The 21,115-nt window shown below is 34.4% G+C and overlaps 4 protein-coding genes across 8 annotated transcripts in view; 1 reads left to right on the top strand and 3 right to left on the bottom strand.

The window, feature by feature from the left end:
• The window catches only part of LOC104761486 (probable galacturonosyltransferase 12), a 3,557-nt gene extending 2,125 nt beyond the window's left edge, over positions 1-1,432 (top strand). Inside the window, exons 4-5 of the mRNA XM_010484575.1 lie at positions 500-802; positions 890-1,432. Of these exons, the coding sequence (XP_010482877.1) occupies positions 500-802; positions 890-1,174 (588 nt within the window). The 3' untranslated portion in view covers positions 1,175-1,432. The remainder of the gene's footprint in view (positions 1-499; positions 803-889) is intronic.
• On the bottom strand, positions 1,425-3,695 carry LOC104761487 (transcription factor ILR3). Its single transcript, XM_010484576.2, has 5 exons — positions 3,329-3,695; positions 2,485-2,547; positions 2,235-2,312; positions 1,992-2,154; positions 1,425-1,916 (listed from the first exon to the last, which is right to left on the bottom strand). Exons 1-5 carry the CDS (start codon positions 3,457-3,459, stop codon positions 1,644-1,646), a joined length of 708 nt encoding a protein of 235 aa, XP_010482878.1. The 5' UTR covers positions 3,460-3,695; the 3' UTR covers positions 1,425-1,643.
• On the bottom strand, positions 6,380-11,377 carry LOC104761485 (kinesin-like protein KIN-14N). 2 transcript variants are annotated; one of them, XM_010484572.2, is made up of 17 exons: positions 11,034-11,377; positions 10,590-10,859; positions 9,865-10,009; positions 9,667-9,776; positions 9,466-9,585; positions 9,176-9,379; positions 8,915-9,091; positions 8,756-8,830; positions 8,512-8,658; positions 8,283-8,421; positions 8,077-8,186; positions 7,819-7,980; positions 7,510-7,718; positions 7,340-7,421; positions 7,154-7,258; positions 6,967-7,071; positions 6,380-6,871 (listed from the first exon to the last, which is right to left on the bottom strand). In XM_010484572.2, exons 2-17 carry the CDS (start codon positions 10,782-10,784, stop codon positions 6,692-6,694), a joined length of 2,265 nt encoding a protein of 754 aa, XP_010482874.1. In that variant the 5' UTR covers positions 10,785-10,859; positions 11,034-11,377; the 3' UTR covers positions 6,380-6,691. The 2 variants fall into 2 exon arrangements, with proteins under 2 accessions (XP_010482874.1, XP_010482875.1); XM_010484573.2 differs by having other exon boundaries at positions 11,177-11,377.
• Positions 16,478-19,197, bottom strand: LOC104761484 (21.7 kDa class VI heat shock protein). Of its 4 annotated transcripts, none has more exons than XM_019239871.1 (3): positions 18,773-19,197; positions 18,382-18,544; positions 16,478-16,830 (listed from the first exon to the last, which is right to left on the bottom strand). In XM_019239871.1, exons 1-3 carry the CDS (start codon positions 19,094-19,096, stop codon positions 16,754-16,756), a joined length of 564 nt encoding a protein of 187 aa, XP_019095416.1. In that variant the 5' UTR covers positions 19,097-19,197; the 3' UTR covers positions 16,478-16,753. The 4 variants fall into 4 exon arrangements, with proteins under 4 accessions (XP_019095416.1, XP_019095415.1, XP_010482873.1 ...); XM_019239870.1 differs by having other exon boundaries at positions 18,382-18,567; positions 18,781-19,184; XM_010484571.2 differs by lacking the exons at positions 18,382-18,544; positions 18,773-19,197 and adding an exon at positions 17,222-17,643 and having other exon boundaries at positions 16,478-16,993.

Here is a 21,115-nt window from a genome sequence, read left to right as displayed (position 1 = left end):
AACCTTAGTCGACAACAACTACTTTCACTTTGTCTTGGCTTCAGACAATATTCTTGCAGCTTCGGTTGTGGCCAAGTCTTTGGTTCAAAACGCTTTAAGACCTCATAAGGTCGTTCTTCACATCATAACGGATAGGAAAACTTACTTCCCAATGCAAGCTTGGTTCTCATTGCATCCTCTGTCTCCAGCAATAATTGAGGTCAAGGCTTTGCATCATTTTGATTGGTTATCGAAAGGGAAAGTTCCGGTTCTGGAAGCTATGGAGAAAGATCAGAGAGTGAGGTCTCAATTCAGAGGGGGATCATCGGTTATTGTGGCTAATAACAACGAAAATCCAGTTGTTGTTGCTGCTAAGTTACAAGCGCTTAGCCCAAAATACAACTCCTTGATGAATCACATCCGTATTCATCTACCAGAGGTAAGTTTGATCTGTGACTGGTGAAGACTATTCAACAGCATTAGGGCCTGCAACCTAAAACCGTCTTCTATTTTTTTGCAGTTGTTTCCAAGCCTAAACAAGGTTGTGTTTCTAGACGATGACATTGTAATCCAAACTGATCTATCACCTCTTTGGGACATTGACATGAATGGGAAAGTAAATGGAGCAGTGGAGACATGTAGAGGAGAAGACAAGTTTGTGATGTCAAAGAAGTTCAAGAGTTACCTCAACTTCTCAAACCCAACAATTGCCAGAAACTTTGATCCAGAGGAATGCGCTTGGGCTTACGGGATGAATGTTTTCGACTTAGCGGCTTGGAGAAAGACTAACATAAGCTCCACTTACTATCACTGGCTTGATGAGGTAAATGGAAACACTAACTATTCAACAATCTCTACCAAGCAGTAATCAACTTAAACTCGAGACTATTTTTCATGTTATATGTTGCAGAACTTAAAATCAGACCTGAGTTTGTGGCAGCTGGGAACTTTGCCTCCTGGGTTGATAGCTTTCCACGGTCATGTACAGACCATAGATCCGTTCTGGCATATGCTCGGTCTGGGATACCAAGAGACCACGAGCTTTGCTGATGCTGAAAGTGCGGCTGTTGTACATTACAATGGAAGAGCTAAGCCTTGGCTTGATATAGCTTTTCCACATCTACGTCCTCTCTGGGCTAAGTATCTTGATTCCTCTGACAGGTTCATCAAGAGCTGTCACATTAGAGCATCATGATAACCACAAACCAAATCTCAATTTTTACATTGGCATCCCAGAGAAGAGATTCACAAGATCAGATCAAAACATAGGAGCACACTTTTCTGCCATGGAGTTTTCACTGCTCTACCGGATCATGTTTTGCTGTCTCTGCAGTCTCTCCTGTTTCTAATTTTTTTGTACTTTCAAACTCTTATGGCGAGGAAGTAAAACCCATTCTATGTATTAATGTAAGAACACATAAAGTGAGAGACGATCTGCCAAACTCTACTTAAATTTACATGTGAATATAGATAACATTGCACGTAGCAATTGGGAGTTTACAATGTCATATCATTGTTCAACAGATAACAAGTTACGACGATAACACGATATAGCGAAATCAACGATAAGACTAAGAAAGCCGAGAAAGAGGAGAGCAAAACAAATGGAGACTTTTCTTTTCAGCGGAAGCAAGAAGCAAACCGGTTGATGATTTTAACTTTGATTAAGCAACAGGTGGGCGAAGGACATGATCCTGAGAAGTATCGACTGAAGCAGGAGGCATGAACTGCCACATGGCAACTCCTGGGTAACTGATGATTGGCACCATCTTGTTTCCAGGAGCTTGGCCTTGCGCAGAAGCAAAAGCAGTTGTCATCATAGGTGGGGCTGGGAAAAAGCTTGGTTGAGGAGCATTCATGGCCTTCAGCTGCTGTTCCAGCTTTTCTTTCTCTGTCTTCAGCCTCTGTTTCTCATCTCGCAGCTCGTTTTTCTCAGTCTGATTGACATATTCCAGAAACTAGGTAAGCATTTGATCACTTTTATGTGGAGAAAGGAGGATTACAAATTTCACCTTCAACTCTTTGATTTTGTCCTGGAGACTTGAATTAGAGTCCTTCAGCTTCTGGGCCTCGCCCCGTAGCTGTGTCACCATGCGGACAGCATCTACCAAGATAGCAGCCTTATCTGTTTTGGGAGGATTTCCAGGCTCCAAAATTGTACCCAATTCCACAAACCTGTTATTCATTTAAACGTAGATAAGTTTTGGTTCCTCCAACGGAGGATAAGAAGGATGCACAAAATTGAAGAAAATTACTTGTCATTCAGCCTGTCCCGTCGCTGCTTCTCCCTACATGCTTTCGAGCTAGTGGCAGAGGATGATTCACATCTCCCCCTGAGACAAGTAATGACCAGGATTACTCATTTTTATACCAGGTCAACACCAAAATATGTCAAGAGAGCCAAGACAGATCCCCACAACAAGTGCATAGCGATTGCTCAAAAAAGTAAATCCTGGAAAATGCTATCATTTCCGGGTCCAGTCGGTCTTTTGAAATAAAGCTTACCTCTTTTTGGATCCAGGTTCCTTGCTGGCTTCTGAGTTTCCAGCAGAGACATCAACTCCAGCGCTGAAACAACAAGAAATTCATCGAACCAACTAAGTATTACCGCAATGCAAACAATCAAAAGAAAATAACCAGAACTCATTATAACTATTTCCAACAAAAGCTCTGAAAATCTATATTCAACCATGTAGCAACTTACAACTACTCACTACCAAGGAAGAAGAATTCATTACTTAATATTGACATCGTAAGGTCAAACCATCCACTCATATTGGAAGGCCCTATCCATAAAAAGGAATCTAAATCCCACCTAACAAAGCCAAATAGAACAACCGATCCCCAAATCAAGCAACATGTCAGAAGTTACACTAAAAACATGTCAGGCACACACAGTTGACTTTATATAAAACAAACCCCAAATCCTCTCCTGAAGCCATGCTTCCTAACTTAACATTCTTTTACACACTTGTAGAGACATCTGAATAAGCTAAACCCCCCCCCCCCCCAAAAAAAAAAAAATTTAAGCATACAAAAGTAATTTCAATGAATAAGAACTAACTATAAAGTCTCTACAACTCACTCAAACAATCCCACAAGTTTGAAACTTAGCCAAATTCTGTTACTTTACACTTCAAAATTCTCGTTTCTTCTCTCAAATTCAAAGACTAACAACAACAAAATCAGCCCTTTCCTTAATTAACGACACAACTTCGCATACCAGAACAGACCCAAGTTCAAGAAATAACACTGATTTCACCAGAATCAATTTTGAATTTCTTAAGAAACAGATCGGAACCCTAATTTAAAGCGGTTTTAAAAATGAAAGAGGAGTAAAAAAAAAAACCTGGAATTTGAAGAAACACCAATAGGTTGTTGCTGAACAGGCCAAGAGAAACCAGGACCTTGGATTGTGAAACTTCCGTAATCAGCATCGATCAAGTCGCATATCCAATTAGCGTTTTCAGGCGACACCATCTCCTGAAGCTTTTCCACCGGTGAAAAAGGGGAAAAAAGAAAAGACGGCGAGGATTCAAAATTCCCCGGGGGAATCGAATTTTCCCGGTGGCGATCAGAGAAGATCCGAAGAGGTGGAAAACTTAAGCCAAATCGATTTCTGCCGTTGGTGGTGGAAGAAGAAGAAGAAGAAGAAAACTGTTTGGAGGAGGAGACGAATTGTAGAATCTTGGAATCCTGAGAAAAAACAATTTTAGAGTGGTTTTCACGCGAACTCTTCTTTATCTTCTTGGGCTTTAAAGGCCCATTCTTAATTGTCTTTTATTTTTTTAATTAATTAGTACCATGGAATAGGGGTGTGTTACTGTTACATCATCATAAATCTTAAAACAAAATTTAATACTTTTTAAAAAATAATGAAAATAACTAACCAGCTAATTGTAAAGAAAAAAATAAATTCAAAATTGTTCGTAGCTAAAAGTTGTATAAGTTTTTCATATGTTTTGTATTAAACGGTAAAATATAAAATCGATATAATTAAAGTTTTAAAAAGTAAATATGCACAGACAAAGATGTCTTCTAAGAATTGATTTTCTACCTAAAATGGGTGTAAAGTGTAAACGTGTAGTATAGTGGTAAAATATTCCTTTTTTTTTAACCAAAGAAAATGGATTTGTGACATTTGTCTTTCTGTATGTTTCGACGATTATAGGAACAAGTATCATTCTTTCACCACTAAGCTGATTTCGATTAAACTTTTCCTCGAAACTTTTTATTAGTATTTCAAAAAAAAATTGTTTAGCATTTTAAATTAAATTGATATAAAATATTTCTTTTTGTGATCAGGTTCGTTGGATCGAACAGATAATATTCGAGAACATGGTTGGATGGTCGTTTGGTCGTGATCTTAGGAGATAGTTCATTCTTCTGCTTCCTCCCGTACAAACCATACATGAAAATACCTTAACACTTCAGCATATTCTGTATCAAAATATATAATACTAGTATAGTACATAGATCACTCTGGTATATTTTTACATAATTCTAAACTTAAAAAATATTCAAACACAGGAGAGAAACTGCAGATTATATTGATAAGTTTAAAGAAGCAAATTAAACACTACAAGTCTACAACTATACATAATAATTTTTACGGATTGGTATCATTTGATAAAATACATTATAGCGTAACATATAGATTGTATATATATACATTAATATTAACTTATCAACTAGCATTGAGATCATTTATTCGTGTCAACCTTTTAAAATATAAATATAAGATGCCCCATCGACGTCACTCAGGTTCATCAAATCGAAACAGTACATGGGTAATTTAATTAAGAACGGTGGTTCAAAAAGAGATTATAAGAATCTTCCCTCAAATAGCACCTAGTTTTCCTTTTTTGTTTAAAGCCAATACTAGTAAATTTATAGGGCGTCAACTTATTTTCTTCCAAGAATATAAAACCCATATTTATAAAAAGACTTATCAACTACTGATTTAGGGATATCCATCCATACAGTGAGGTATATTCTTTAAATATATTTTTATAAACTTGTTAATTTATTGTTTATTCATGGTCCTTCTCTTCTTGTTATCTTCTTAATTTATATTTTTATATTTATGCATGTATCTTAATAAATATATAAGTAATATACACAGGAGATTTATCACTTTTTCTTATAAAAAAAACATTTCACTACTATTATTTGAAAATACGATCGGCTAAGCCAGTTGCTTTTAGTTCGATTAATGTAATGCAGAAGTGGCATTATGTATCAACTTGACTATTGTAAAATACTATAATATTTTGAATCAAAAGTTAATAATATGAATGCTAGTATATAATAAAGAAACAAGTATTTTACGCAAATATTTTATAGTTTGACTTGCTCTTTTCCCATGTCCCGTGGAGGCATGAATTTTGCCATGTTTCAAGATGTTATTTACTTTACCTTATCTCAACATTTAGATGAAACTCAACAGGAGTTGACTTAATCATATAATTAATACTACTATACAATATTGCGTTTTCTAGGCCATATTCTCGTTCGATGTTCTAGAAAATAATTTGATTACGCGTGTGTGATAGCTGGTAAGAACAAATATATATCGGCTTTAGTTAGTGAATTCATATCTAAGGAGCAAAATAGACCAATATAATGGTGAGATGGTGGAACATACTAAATACTAGAATTGAATTTGATGTTCTTATCATCTTATGTAATGATAATGGAACTATGAATACTTTATTTTCGAAGTGATATATAAATGGTTTTTCCTTTTTCCAAGTAACGAACCACATTTTTAATCATATGAACGCTATGCGTTATCCGTGTATGTTGTGAAATTAGATATGGCTAAATCATTTTTGGACAAGTATGGCATATGATCCAATTCTTGGTAAGTATTTATATTTAAAAAATGTATACTACTAGTTGTTCAACAACAAAATCATTGTTATAGGGAATATAGAGTATGACCCTATCACAATTAATTTTGTTTTTACAATTGACACATTCAAGTCAAACTGAATCTTATATCAACATCTTGGTTTTATCTGGTGTACATGTAACTCAATTTAACTATACAAAATCTATAACAACCTAAATGAAAAAACAAACATTTATTTAGAATCAGCTGGTCAAGTGGGGTTTCAAGTTGATCAATGGAATACATTGTTCAGAAGGGATGGGCAATTGTCGTCATGTCCCAGATCCTGTGTGTGATGTGTTATCTCCATTTCTAAATTTGCGCTCTTTATATTATTGATCGCTTTTTCATTTGAAGAAAGACGAATGGTATACTAATTACTAACAAAAAGGACTAATTGATCATATTAAATTTTATAATTAGTCATAAAATCTTGTTCTTTTACTAGAACACAAATCTTAGTCATTCATACAAAAATATGACCAAACACTACTACCATTAGACTTCCAGACACAAGAAAGAGTTATAAATATTATTTGAATCCCACAAAAGATTAATATGAATTTGAACATCAGGAAGAAAAATCCTACTTATTGTCCAAAAAAAGAAAAAATGAATTACAGAAACAAACAGATATTAAAATGCTAAACCAAACTATACAAATTACAACAAAAGGTCTTCATGTTTTCTTGTTAGAATCATCCCCATCCTTCATCCAGTCGTGACCATATTTTTAAGTACAAACATTCATTATAATTAACTTAATAAATGAAGCTAAAAGCTTCAAACGTCAAATCCCATCTCTCTTTCTTTCTCTCATCCAAGGCTCAAACGGCTTTCCAACGGCTTGATGTTAGTCTGCCTACGTGGTGTTCCAATCTCGCAAGCATTCACTCTTGCTGCGAATCTAAGAGAGCAAAGAGACTCACCGGTTGAAGAAGATTCCGGAGCAATGTTCACAAACATTAGCGTCTTCGAGTCACCGCCTAAGCAAGGCTGAATTACAAACGGAACATAGTTTTAATAAGAGACACAAATCAAGAAAAGAAATGAAAATTGTGAAATATCCTTTGATGGTTAAGTTTTAGTACCTGGAGAAGATATGTGAGCTTTGAGTTTCGGAATGGTACATGATCTTCTTTCTTTGCTAAGGCGAATATGACATCGCCTAGAGACGACAAACTTTTGTTGATTGCCTGAAGAAAGAAAGAAAGAATGTTTGAGAGTCCAAAATTGCTAGAAGCCATAACCTTTGTTTAATATTTCTAACAAACGTACTTGAGTTTCTTTAAGTCTATCTCCGGTTGATCCACTCTTCGATAAACGCTCACTCCCCGCAAGATCAATCAGGTTCAAGACACCTTGTACTTGTTGCTCAGTGCTCTGCAAGAACAAAAAAAAGGCCAGTTTCGTTTATCACACAAAACAAACATTCTGTAAGAAGAAAGCTGGTTTGGTTAGTACCTCGTTAACACCAGAGATTCTTAGTGTGAAAACAAAATGGCTTCTAGACGATTGCTCATTCATCTGAGTCTTCCCCACCGATCTAAGCAAAAAGAAAGTAAACAACATTTAATAACACAGTCGAATCGTTGGTATATAGACAAATTGAGAAAGGGTTTTAGCTAATTTGCCTGTTACGAGCAGCATGATCTAAGAGGAATGAAACCTCCCGAGAGCTTTTAACATCCAAAATAGTAAGCTCAGCAACATGCGTGTTTCCACTAGCGTCATGTTTAATAGCATGTTTCTGTGGAGAAACACCATTGTCTGTTCTGACTGCTTCTTTGTTTGTTGACAAGAGATCTCGGATCGTTTCATTGTATATTTCCAACATAGATACCTATACATATGATACAAGACTTGGAGTATTATATATCTACTCTAATCATAAAGACATATCTTATGTATAGCTACTTAAAAAGACAAGATCAAAAACGTACCTGCAATTCATATTTCCAACCCTGAGATCGAAGAGACTGCCTCGTTTCAAATATTTGCTCCAAAGAACGTGGGATCAGCCCTTTCTCCTCGGGGTTTCCTGGTCTACCCATCATTGTAAAAGTTTTCCCCGACCCAGTCTGTCCATATGCAAAAATGCACACCTACAAAATGGATCATATCAACCTTAATTAATCTAACGAAACAGTGACACAGACAGAACAAAGTATTTTATTTGCCGTTTTCAGATTGATTGTTACCTTATAACCATCGAGAGCACTTTGAACAAGTTGAGAAATCTCTATGAAAACGTCTTGTTGTGATGCAGTTGGCAAAAACACCTTATCAAATGTGAAAGAATGCTTTTGCGCTGCCCATAATAAAAAAAAAAGACATCAATTGTTAATCCAATCAATGTGACATTTCAGCAAGAACCACATTATTGCAGAAGTTTCTGGTTTCATACCATTTTGCATCAAGTCAATACCGCGACCAAGTGCTTCTAGAGATGTCGGGTAAGAAATAGTTTTTCCCTCTTCACCATTATTCTCACCCGGCAATAGAGGTCTAACTCTACAGAACACACGTATATTGCCTTTCAATTCCTGCAACATGAGAATAAACCAGGATCAGTCAAGCTTACACACATAGGAGACGAAAAAAATGTGGCAGAGGTTTAGTTAAGTGAATTATACAAGAATGGTATTGTGCAACTTCTTCCGTAGTTTTTCCCCTTCAACGAGTTTAAGTTCTGCTTCTTCTACTCGACTTTTCAGATCGATAATGCTTTGCTTCTGGTCTTCAAACTCATTTATTTTCTCAAAGGTAGTTAGATCAGACACCTAAACCATAAACAATCAACAATGTCATTAAAAAATTAAGAGGTTGTGAAATCTAATAAATGTTATGTGTTTTGCTTAAGAATGTGATAATAAAAACCTGCAGTCGCCTCTCAGAAGACACTAGTCGATCCTGTAACTCTCGTATCTGAGTACTCTGGGACGAACATGTAGTCTGGACCAAAAACATTTACATCATCTTAAGAAAAAATCAATTGGCAGAGAATATCTTGCAAGAAGATGTAAATGGATATGAGACCTCAAGTTCAGTTATGGTGTCTTTGAAGTCATTGTACTTGGTTGCCTCGGTTTGTAAGGTTTGTACTTCCACTAAATGGCGATCACGGTCTTCCTTGGCCTGCTGAAGCTCGACTTTGAGACTCGCAATTTCGTTTACCAGTTCACCTTTCTGCTTCATGATATCTTCTTGAGAAGCCTAGCAAAAAAAACCAATCACATTTTGACCTGAACTACAAACATTTACTACTATTGATCGGATAGAACAGAGCATCATATATACCTTAGAAGCAGCAAGCTGATCCTGTAACGCTGAAAATTGACCCTTCAAGTTGCCAATATTTTCGACAATGGCAGTCCTTTCTTTCTCACCGTGTTTTATAGTTTCATGAGCTTCATCAAGATCACCTTGTAGCTTGCTGTTATACAGCTGCAAGCTTGAGTTATACTCTTGCAACAGTTTGTACATGTCATTTACCGATTGTATCTGAACATAACAAAACAAACAGTCAACATTAGGTTTAAGTTAAGTGACAGCACATTCTCATTTCAAATCCTTTTAAGTTTTCTCACCCTCTGGTTAGCCGTTTGAAGATCTCCTTGTGTTTTTCCTAGCTCTTCTACAAGACCAGCTTGTGCCTTTTCAACAGCAAGTCTTGTTTCTTTCTCGTTTCCAAGAGAATCATTCGCAGCCTAAAACAGAACAATATCGAATTAAAAACCACAAATATGAATTAGATACAAGTAAGTTAACTTAAATTAACTGCCTCTTACCAACTTCTCCGTTTGTTCCCTGGCAAGTTGCATTTGAACAGATTCAAAGTTTTTCCTCAGCTCTTCAATTATCATATTCAGTTCCTCTTCTTTGTTTCTCAAACTAACCTCTGTCAACAAAATATAAAGTTCAAAAATTCCCAAAATTTGAAAGGAAAAAAAACAGTCAACTGCTAAACTTTAATTATGGAAACACACCCATGTCAGCACAATGCTTCTCATTCAATTCCAACGCATTCTTCAACTTCTCTTGCTCAAACGCATAATCCAACTCGAGTTCTTGAAACCACCTAATGCAAAGTCTAAGCCTTTTTATATATTCCATCATGTTCTCACATCGTTCCTGCAAAACCAAGACCACCAAGAAGAAGAACATTCAAAATTCAAGCTATTTAACTAAAACCAAAAGGGCGACCAAAGCCAAACACATAAACAAAATCTTCAATGCTTTTATCAAACTGACAAAACTAATTTGGTCCCACGAATTGTCTTATAACACAAATCAAATCTTCTTAAAAAAAAATAATAGATCCAACGAACAAAGCCAGTAAGCTAACAGAAATTAAAAGCTTCAGATTCTACCATAAGGATCAATCAAACACATAAACAATGTCTTCAATGCTATTGCCTAAAACTAAAGGTCCCACAAACTGTCTTATAAACACAATCAAATCTTCTATAAGAAAACCAACGGATCCAACGAGAAAAGCCAGTAATAAAAAAAGCTACCTCAAATTCAAAACTTCACCAACTAAAAACTCTCTCTCTCTCTGCTAATAGAAACCCTAATTGATAAAACTTACTCAACAATCAAATTTACAGTAAAGACTATTTTTTTCCTCCATATTTCAAAACTTACATTACACAAGAAATTTTAGATTCAGGTAAAAATAAAAATTGAGGGTGGGGGAAAAATTAGAAACCTTGTAGTTGAATTTGCTCTTGTACTTGATTCGTTCATTAAGAAGAGTCTCAACGTCTTCTCTAGTGAACTCAACAGGACCATATTCAGATCCCGTTGTGCTCGCCGGAGCACTGTTCGGAGTCAGATCTTTTGACCCATTAGTCACCGGAGAAGCTGACCGGATTCTTCCATTGTTTGCCATCGCCCCCACCATCACAAAAAAATGAAATTTTGTTCTCTTCTTGTTACCTAAATTACTTCAAATTCCTCTCTCAATCAAAGCACAAACCTGCAACAACAACAACAACAAAAAAAAAACAAAGTTTGTATTTTTCTTCTTTCTTAGAGATCTTCAGAAAAAAAAAGATTAAATGTGGGAAAAAAGGAAGGAAACCCGTGAAAGATTAGATTTTTAAATTAGTAACCAAAACAGAACACTTTAAAGAAGAGTTAAGAACTAAACCTAAAGATTGAATCTTTTAAGAGGTAAACAGACTTAGTGAACGAAATGAAAACAATGCCCAGATTTGTGAGAAGTATTTAGAGAGAGAGAGAGAGAGAGAGAGAGAGAGGAGGAAGAAGACGAAGAGAAATTAAAAAGAAAACCTTTGGCATTTAAGAGAGAGAGAGATTGTGTTGTTGTTGTCCTTTGTAGTTTGTACCACAAAGGATTTAGGTTTTAAGAAATGGAGGCACGTTTCAGTTTTGTTCCTTCTCTCGTCTTCTCTCTTTTGCTGTTGTTTGTTGCTTCGCTTACTTCACATTTCTATATTTGTTGTTTGAATGTTCAGAGAGAGAGAGAGATGAGAGAGATGAACGTGGGGCCGTTGATTGGATCTGAAGTCACCGAGGTAATACGATCACAGCCGTTGCTTTATTAAGCAGCAACAAAGAAATTAGAAGAAGATAAAAAAGAAAAGAAAAAAAAAAAGGTTTAATGTCAGTGGACTTATTATTATGACTTTACTAATCCATACATCCGAAAGATTAGTTAAATTCTGAATTTGGAAAACATGAATCGTTTTTATTTTACATAAATCAGGAGATATCCTTTGAAACAAACAATGCACTAATATTTTTTTACCAATAATATGTGATGATAAAATATATATATGCAGATGATGACACTTTGTAGTATTACAGTTAAACAAAATATTTGGTAAAAGCAATATTATAAAGTATAAACATATTTTTTTTATAAAAAAAACATGAATAAAGGGTTAATAATTGGATTTGTGTATGAAAAAAAAACAGGAAATGAATTTTTGATAAATGGCCCATATTTTTTAGATGGAATCTTCTTGTTTGGTTTTCAACAAAAACGTTAAGTATCTTTACCATAGGTTGTATCGGTAATCTCACTTATTAAAAACATAAAAGAAATTTTTTTTTTTTAAAAACCTATGACCGATTAATAAAAATATCAAGGAAAGCTAACTATAACGTGTCGGTAAAAATGCGATCAGCATTTTAAGACGATAGATTTTTTTTTTTTTTTTTTCAACCAAACAATTAAATAAATTAAAAGGTGATTCCAGAATTGGTTGCGACGATAGATTCTTTTCAGAGACCAGAACGAAAAAAAAAGTGGATATGTTATCTTTACCGAAAATACCCTTAACATTACTCCAAAGATTTGTTCGTAGCAGTCGCGTCTCTGGTTTGAAAAGGTATGGGCTAATATTGTCCGAACGACAAAAATTGTCTTTTGTCATGTAATTTCTATAAATTTCTGTCTCGCACCCCTGACGCGAGTTGTCAAAATTTCATGTGAAAGTGAGAAACAATGGGTCTGATTATCCAAAATTGTACAATGGTATAATGTAAAATTGTAAGAAATGTACATGAAAAAAGTGAGTGTAAAATTTTTAGTTAAGTTTTTGTGATTGGTAAAAATTCAAAGTTGTACCACTTGTACCGTTTTGTTTTTGTCACCAATCACACCGCTTTCTTAATGTTTAAAATCTTAATGTTCCTCCGAACTGAATTGGCAGTTGAAATATCGTCGTTGATGTGCCTTGTTGAAAACTGATGATTAATTCCACCCTTGTTGATTCATTTACTTTTGTGAATTAAAATTTGTTAAAATTATAAAACGTATATATGCTGAGTTTAATTAATCTTTATACGTACTGAGTACTATTGACCCAATTCGAAAAAGGAAAAAAATTTTGAGATTAGTGATTGGTGACAAAGAGACATTAAAGTCCACATTCTAGACGCACTAAACACTATACAGCTTTACTCACACTAATATTCCTAAATTGGATCATTCAATAAAACATTTCATGATTGCAAACTTTGTGATTCACCCTCGAACCGTATTGTAATTAGATTTTGATTATTAAAATGGGTTTTGAACATTATGCGTTATGCATATATATAAAATACATTATGTCTGGATATAAAGCAGATATTTACTTTATGCAAAGGTGATTAGTAAGGTAAAGGTGATTAGTAAGATGGTGCAAGTTTCATGCCAAATTTGATTTAGTCAAACTAAACGATAAATAATTAATAAGATTTTAAGTATCATTAATTAAAAAAAAATTATTAGACTATGGTTTTTCTCAAAAAAATCGTGGCGTCGAATATCAAGTTGAACAAGTCTTGGAACTCCGAGTAGCAAAATGGTTTAATTAATATATATAGATCATATAAAACGCGCATTTCAAAAATAATCGTTAATTTCTTTTATGATTTGTGGTCTGCATGTAGCTTATATCTGAACTTTTAATGTTATTAGAAGAAGTAGCCTCCGTTGATTTTTTTTTTTTAAAGAAAAGTTAATTGAACTCCGAAACATCTTTTTTTTAAGAACTATGTTAAAACTATTGAATACTTCTTTAAATGAAACTGAAATTAGAAGAGTACGTTAAACTATTGAAACTCGAAATTATGTATACAGATGGTTTAGCAAGAAACAAAATATTCATTCCCACGTCGTACATTTTTTTTTTTTAATCATGGCCAAAATATATGTATTTAATATATATTTTCTCTTAGTTAAACAATTTTTTTCATAAAATTTTAGTCCCTCCATTGCGTCAAATGGGTGCCAAGTATATATTTTTTTCTGAACTTTTTTTCTTTGCAACTTTATTGAAACGTGAATTAGTTCATTGGAGACTTCAGCGTTAAGTCATGTTATTTACTCTCCTCATCTAACTTTATCAAATTACATATACTTGGCACTAATACAGTCTTTTCAGCTTATTTATCTTGTAGAATCAAACTAACTCGCTAAACATTGATTATTACATCGGATTGTAATAACGATCTATACTATTCATGTTGTTATAATATTTCAACTAAACATATCAAGGACTGTTTCAACATATAAAAAAGAAACAAGAAATCTCCTGTAGTAATAAATCCAAAATATAGGTGTCGAAACGTATAATAATATTGACCAACTTCTAGATAGTGATATTATCAGACGATTATTATTTTCTTCAAATGAAAATTTTCTATATAAATATAGATGTTAAGGGATTGCACCAAACACTTCCCATGAAGAAAAAGTTGTTGCCAAATCTATTTTTTAATTTATGGTAGAGAGCTCCAAGGTTTATTTCATCTAAAGTCATTTTCTCACATCAAACTTGGTCACTTAGACCTACTTCTTCTGTTAAAAGAATAGTTTAATACTGTTCTGTTACATATGTTCGTTAGCTTGTTCCCCTAATACACTATGAACTCCATTAAAGAAAAAACTATATTATTAACAAATTCAGTAATCATCATATATAAACCTATTTTAGGAACAACAATGGATATGTATCCCAAACTTTTACATTTTTTCTTTTTAATATATGAACCACTAATAATTTGAACTTTTATTTCTTCTATACCTCTACAAAAGAATAATTACTCTTATTTAACCTTCGTAATTTTTTTTTCCGGTAAATTAACCTGACACATCTTTAATACAGTAAGGTTTAGTTGGCTCATTGCGTTAGACATCATTGATGTAAGAGGGTTCAATTGCTAATGAAGTGAAACTTTATATATGAACTGGAAAGAATGTTCAGATCTGAGATGGATTGTTATGTATAGTTTATATTTTCTTATGACTTGATTTTGTCGTTGATATAGAGTTTTCTTAAGTTTATCTCATTCTGCTCTGCCCAAGTACAGTTCATGCTTTGGTTCAGATTCGATGCCTTTTTATGCGTGTGTGTGTGCGTACATGGCAAAAAGATATTCGTACATATTCGTTCAAATTTTTTTGGATAATAAAATAAAATTTTCAATTTTGACATTTAAAAAAAAACTACATCTACAAGTAGCTAGTAGTTATTGCTATGAGACAATAATTCGTGAGGATTTTGTTTTATGTTCAACCGAAAATGAAAAATGCCGATGAAGATTTGAATATTAGCCACATTTTTGTGGAAACAAGGGATACAGCACATGATGCGAATTACTTCTATTGGTGATGACAAAGCAACGGTTACAATGTGCAACTAATTTTTACAAATAATATTGCAAGAGAATTTTCAACATACATATATAGAGGGAAGTTAGAATCCTATGGACACTACATTAATGTTGTCTAACCAAAGAGAAATGTACTACCTTTGTGTCCACCACATAAAATCATCGTGTGATGATAAAACGAAAAAGTCAAAGTAAGGAAAACCCACCACCGGCCCTAAACGTTATACTCAGATTAAACTTGTTCTTAGAATTGATCTTGGGGATTCGGATCTCTAAGTATAGTGGTCTCGTCCTTGTTTGAGAGGAAAACTTCAGAGTTAATGGCCTTGGTGTCGTGTCGCTAGCTATGTTCGAGTCGAGACTACGGACGTAGTCATATTCCGACCACCGGCCGCTTCTCCAGTAGATGTTGACCGCAGATGTCTTAAGCACCATTTTATACATTGTTACATGATAAAGACTAAATACACCACATCAATTAGTCCATTTTTCATTGAATCGTAGTCCTCTTAATACAGCATCTATGAAAGGCCATTTGACAANNNNTTTTTTTTTTTTTTTTTTTGGCAAACAAATTATCTTTTCATTCAATCACACCAAGTAAATAGGGTTACAAAGTTGAGAGATTTCAAAGACAAGACTTGGTAAAAGACATAAGCAGTCAAACTTAAAGTTAAAAGATAGATAAGTCAACAGTCATGGGCAAGAGGTGTTGGGGATTTGAGCAGAGTATCAAATCGCAAGCTAGCTCAAGGTGCATCGACGCCACATTCACAGACAAGGTGAAGATGTGGTAAGTGGTCCATATCAGTATGACATGGGACGTTGAGAGGGTTTCCATAGCGAAGAGACACAATGGTTTGATTGGTTCATTGACAAGGAGGAGGGTGATTGAAGGTTTCGGTAACCACACTTCTATGAGCTATGGTATAATGCAGATATTCTTCAGATTTTGCCAAGGGAGAACATAAATCCTATTTTTTTTGGTTTGTACTTGGCACCATTCAGGACACAAGAAGGTTATGTAGGGATGAATAGGAAAGCTTCGGTAATCTTCTCTCCTTTGAGAGAAGATTATAATGCCGATCTTCCTGGGACATCCGGTCTAAGAACAACTAAATCAGAGTAGCAAAAAGGGTAGTTGAGGACAACAACGTAAGTCTTTATGGTCATGAATTTATTGGTTTGAAGCCCAATAAACATTTCATGTGAGATAATATATAACATGTCCAATATCACACGCCAGAGTCCAGACAATAAACCGGTTTAATTTAAGAATAGGCCTTAACCTCTGATAAAATAGTGAAGTGATTCCGTTACGTCTTGTGCTTTCTCAAAATGCATCGCCAATAACGCATTTTGAATATGTGCTAAACTGCTTATATATGTAGCATTCTTTGTCAATTTCATTTCTCCTTATGCTGACTCCTCCCTTCGTCATCTGCATTAGACTAGACCCTTGAGTAAAATCATTAATACCGCACACATGCATTAGTGCAAATTAATTTTCCATATTCAAAAAAGAAAAAGAAAAATCTACAGGACACATACTTGTGTGTGATTTATAAATCATTTGTCTATAATATATACTATGTATATATAATATCATTCATCCATCTTGGTGTGTCCACCACATAAATTCATCACAGATCATTCTATATTAATAATACTCGTAGTAAAGAAGGGAAAGTTAAGAGAGAAAAAAACCCTAAACATAATACTCATCAAGGCCACATCAGATTAAAACTTGCTCTTAGAATTAATCTTAGGGATTCGGATCTCTAAGAAAGAGCAGTCTTCGTTGTTGGAGAGGAAAACTTCGGAGTTTTTAGAGTCGGCGTCGCCGGGGAGCTCGAGACGACGGACGTAGCCGTGTTCCCACCACCTGCCACTTCTCCAGTCACCGTTAACCGCTGTTTTCTTGTTGTTGTTCCATTGGCCACTAATCTCCATCACTTTTCCACTAACGTCCACATACACCTGCACGTTATTTTTCCCGACCACTAATATACAAGTATCAAAACTTTAATCAGTGTTTTTGTTCTTGAACCCTGAAGACATCATTTATTTTTACCATTTTCTAAAAACTATTACATGTTCTTGAACCCTCAAGATATCATTTATATAATTATTATATCACCTTGAAAGTGCATAATGTTAGCAAACCAAAAACAAATAGAAAAATTGTAGCGTAAGAAATACACGTACGTACGTACCGGGGAGATCGGATTTAAGGACATAAGCTTGATCGGTCTGAGACCAATCAACTCTACAGTGTCCTAAGCTTCTGAGGCTCGCCAGCAGAACCTCAGCCTCAAACTCCCACAACGGAAATGCATCTGATGGATCAAAGTACTTCCCAAACAAAAATGGGCTGAAAAGTGATCCCTCGCCGAACACAGCTTTCTCCGAGCCTCCTCCTCCGCTCAAGAACCTTCGGAAAGATTCATCGCCGAGTGGTACGCTCCACTTTCCCGGCGTCTTATCGTCGGTGTGGATCTCTAGTTTGAGGCTTCCACTACTACTCGTCATTAGAGAGAGAGAGAAAGAGAGATTGAGACGAATAAGAAAAAGTAGGGGATGTGGTTGATTGTGTGTGTAAATGTTTTCGAATCAATGTTTTATAGTATGAGTTTTGAGATAGCTAAAAAGGATATAAAAAGCTAACCAAAAGAATTTCACATTAAGGGCCATAACTATATAGTAAAGTTTAATGGGGACATAAAAAATTAAAAAAAAATTCAGGTATACAAAAATTATTAGACATTAGTTTTAGATATTTTACCTATTTTACATATCAGAAACTTGTAACTTAAACTACTTTGAATATGAAAAAGACAATAATAGCAAACGATCTTAGATATATAAAATATCAACTAATATTTTAACTCATATATAATTTTTGAGAAATGTAATTAGGCAGAAATTACTTTTCCCTACATTTTATTCTCTTGTAAATTTGTGGAGGTATATTTGTAGCATATTTATATATCATTACACTTAGATTGACATGATAGGTCCAAAGTTGGGAGAGATTCTTCTTTCTTTGTGACAATACTTTACACGCGCTTAAAGTAAAGAAAGGAGAATATGTTCTCTTGACGTTAGAAATTGCTCCAAGGGTCACAAATGTGTCCTTATTTGCTTTGAGCCATACCATTTTTGATTCCTTATCTTTATGATCACTGATATTAATAGAGTATGAAAAAACCATATTATAGGGCCATAGGGATGGCTGATGCATATATGTATAAGCAGATTTGACACTAAACTTAGATTTTTATACGCATTTGATTTGAGTTTTCCGGATCCAATGATGAATGGAAAAGGATGGTTGCTCTCATGGAAGAATCTACGGTTTANGAAAACTTCGGAGTTTTTAGAGTCGGCGTCGCCGGGGAGCTCGAGACGACGGACGTAGCCTTGTTCCCACCACCTGCCACTTCTCCAGTCACCGTTAACCGCTGTTTTCTTGTTGTTGTTCCATTGGCCACTAATCTCCATCACTTTTCCACTAACGTCCACATACACCTGCACGTTATTTTTCCCGACCACTAATATACAAGTATCAAAACTTTAATCAGTCTTTTTGTTCTTGAACCCTGAAGACATCATTTATTTTTACCATTTTCTAAAAACTATTACATGTTCTTGAACCCTCAAGATATCATCTATATAGTTATTATATCACCTTGAAAGTGCATAATGTTAGCAAACCAAAAACAAATAGAAAAATTGTAGCGTAAGAAATACACGTACGTACGTACCGGGGAGATCGGATTTAAGGACATAAGCTTGATCGGTCTGAGACCAATCAACTCTACAGTGTCCTAAGCTTCTGAGGCTCGCCAGCAGAACCTCAGCCTCAAACTCCCACAACGGAAATGCATCTGATGGATCAAAGTACTTCCCAAACAAAAATGGGCTGAAAAGTGATCCCTCGCCGAACACAGCTTTCTCCGAGCCTCCTCCTCCGCTCAAGAACCTTCGGAAAGATTCATCGCCGAGTGGTACGCTCCACTTTCCCGGCGTCTTATCGTCGGTGTGGATCTCTAGTTTGAGGCTTCCACTACTACTCGTCATTAGAGAGAGAGAGAAAGAGAGATTGAGACGAATAAGAAAAAGTAGGGGATGTGGTTGATTGTGTGTGTAAATGTTTTCGAATCAATGTTTTATAGTATGAGTTTTGAGATAGCTAAAAAGGATATAAAAAGCTAACCAAAAGAATTTCACATTAAGGGCCATAACTATATAGTAAAGTTTAATGGGGACATAAAAAATTAAAAAAAAATTCAGGTATACAAAAATTATTAGACATTAGTTTTAGATATTTTACCTATTTTACATATCAGAAACTTGTAACTTAAACTACTTTGAATATGAAAAAGACAATAATAGCAAACGATCTTAGATATATAAAATATCAACTAATATTTTAACTCATATATAATTTTTGAGAAATGTAATTAGGCAGAAATTACTTTTCCCTACATTTTATTCTCTTGTAAATTTGTGGAGGTATATTTGTAGCATATTTATATATCATTACACTTAGATTGACATGATAGGTCCAAAGTTGGGAGAGATTCTTCTTTCTTTGTGACAATACTTTACACGCGCTTAAAGTAAAGAAAGGAGAATATGTTCTCTTGACGTTAGAAATTGCTCCAAGGGTCACAAATGTGTCCTTATTTGCTTTGAGCCATACCATTTTTGATTCCTTATCTTTATGATCACTGATATTAATAGAGTATGAAAAAACCATATTATAGGGCCATAGGGATGGCTGATGCATATATGTATAAGCAGATTTGACACTAAACTTAGATTTTTATACGCATTTGATTTGAGTTTTCCGGATCCAATGATGAATGGAAAAGGATGGTTGCTCTCATGGAAGAATCTACGGTTTACTTTACCAAGGGAAATAAACAATTTATCATTACTTTAAGTTTGTTAAGAAAAGTAAGAAAAATAAGTGTGAAAGAGATGAATAGCGTAATGCACTAGATCGAGATTCGAACTTTTTTCGAATCAGTCTTTAATTACTTTAACTCTTTGCTTTCCCAAGAAAATTTGACTATTGAGAGAGATGGTCCATGACTCCATGCAATGCATCATGCATATCTAAACATGGATTAAAATGAAGATGTCATCAGAGGTTAGTACTATTTGTTTCTTGTTTCTACTATACTAGCCTAAACAAAACATGATTGATTGCCTTAAACTTTAACTTCTAAAATTTAGTTTAAAACATGAAGATTAATAATTCATTATGAGTTTGATGTTTTCCTTTCTACATTACTTAGATACTCAAAGCATGAGAGAAATAATAAAATTAGACAAACAATATCATAAATTCATAACTTATATGGAAATGAGTTTTGAGGAAATACTTAAAAAAAAACAAATTTAAAAATATTTGCTGGCTTTCAGTATTAGTATTTTTTTCTAATTATCAGATACATTTTAAATTATTGATAAGATAATAAAATAAATAGAAACATACATATACTTAAATTGATTAATTACCTTTTCGCCTTAAGTAAGAAAATCAAGAAAAAACATAATAAAATAATCCAATATATCAATAACTCTGCGTAATTTTCGAAAAAAATGAACGAAAAAAGCTTTGGAGAAAATTTTAATGAAGCTTGAGAGCTAATTTCTCCGTGAATTTTTCTCGTCGAAAAAAAAAAAAAAAGAAAAAAAAGGTTGAAACTTTTGTTTGGTCTCGCTGGTCAAAATTTTGGGTTTGGTTTGAGAGCGCACCGACGACAACAATCGCCATTGAGCTTTTTTGGTATTGGATCTGACAACCACAATCATTAGCACCAACTCTGTTTACCTTTTGTGCTGTCTCTTAGTTTTCTGAAAACGTGTATTGATCTCGTTGGCATTGTTCTCGAAGCTTTTATTATTGAATTGCGTCGAAGTCAGCTCCAGTTTTTCTCGATCAGGGTTGGTTGTTGAGTTTTTTTTTTGTGTTTAAAGTTTCGATCTTTATCGAAATTAATCAAAAGGGTTGTTCTGCATTAAATTAGTGGTATTAAATCGTTTCATTGAAGGAGCTTTTTGATTACGCCGTTGTTGTTGGGAGTA

Source organism: Camelina sativa, chromosome 18 (assembly GCF_000633955.1).
Source record: "Camelina sativa cultivar DH55 chromosome 18, Cs, whole genome shotgun sequence".
NCBI lineage: Eukaryota > Viridiplantae > Streptophyta > Magnoliopsida > Brassicales > Brassicaceae > Camelina > Camelina sativa.
The sequence above is the reverse complement of the archived record's forward strand: the minus strand, read 5'-3'. Positions and strand labels throughout refer to the sequence as shown.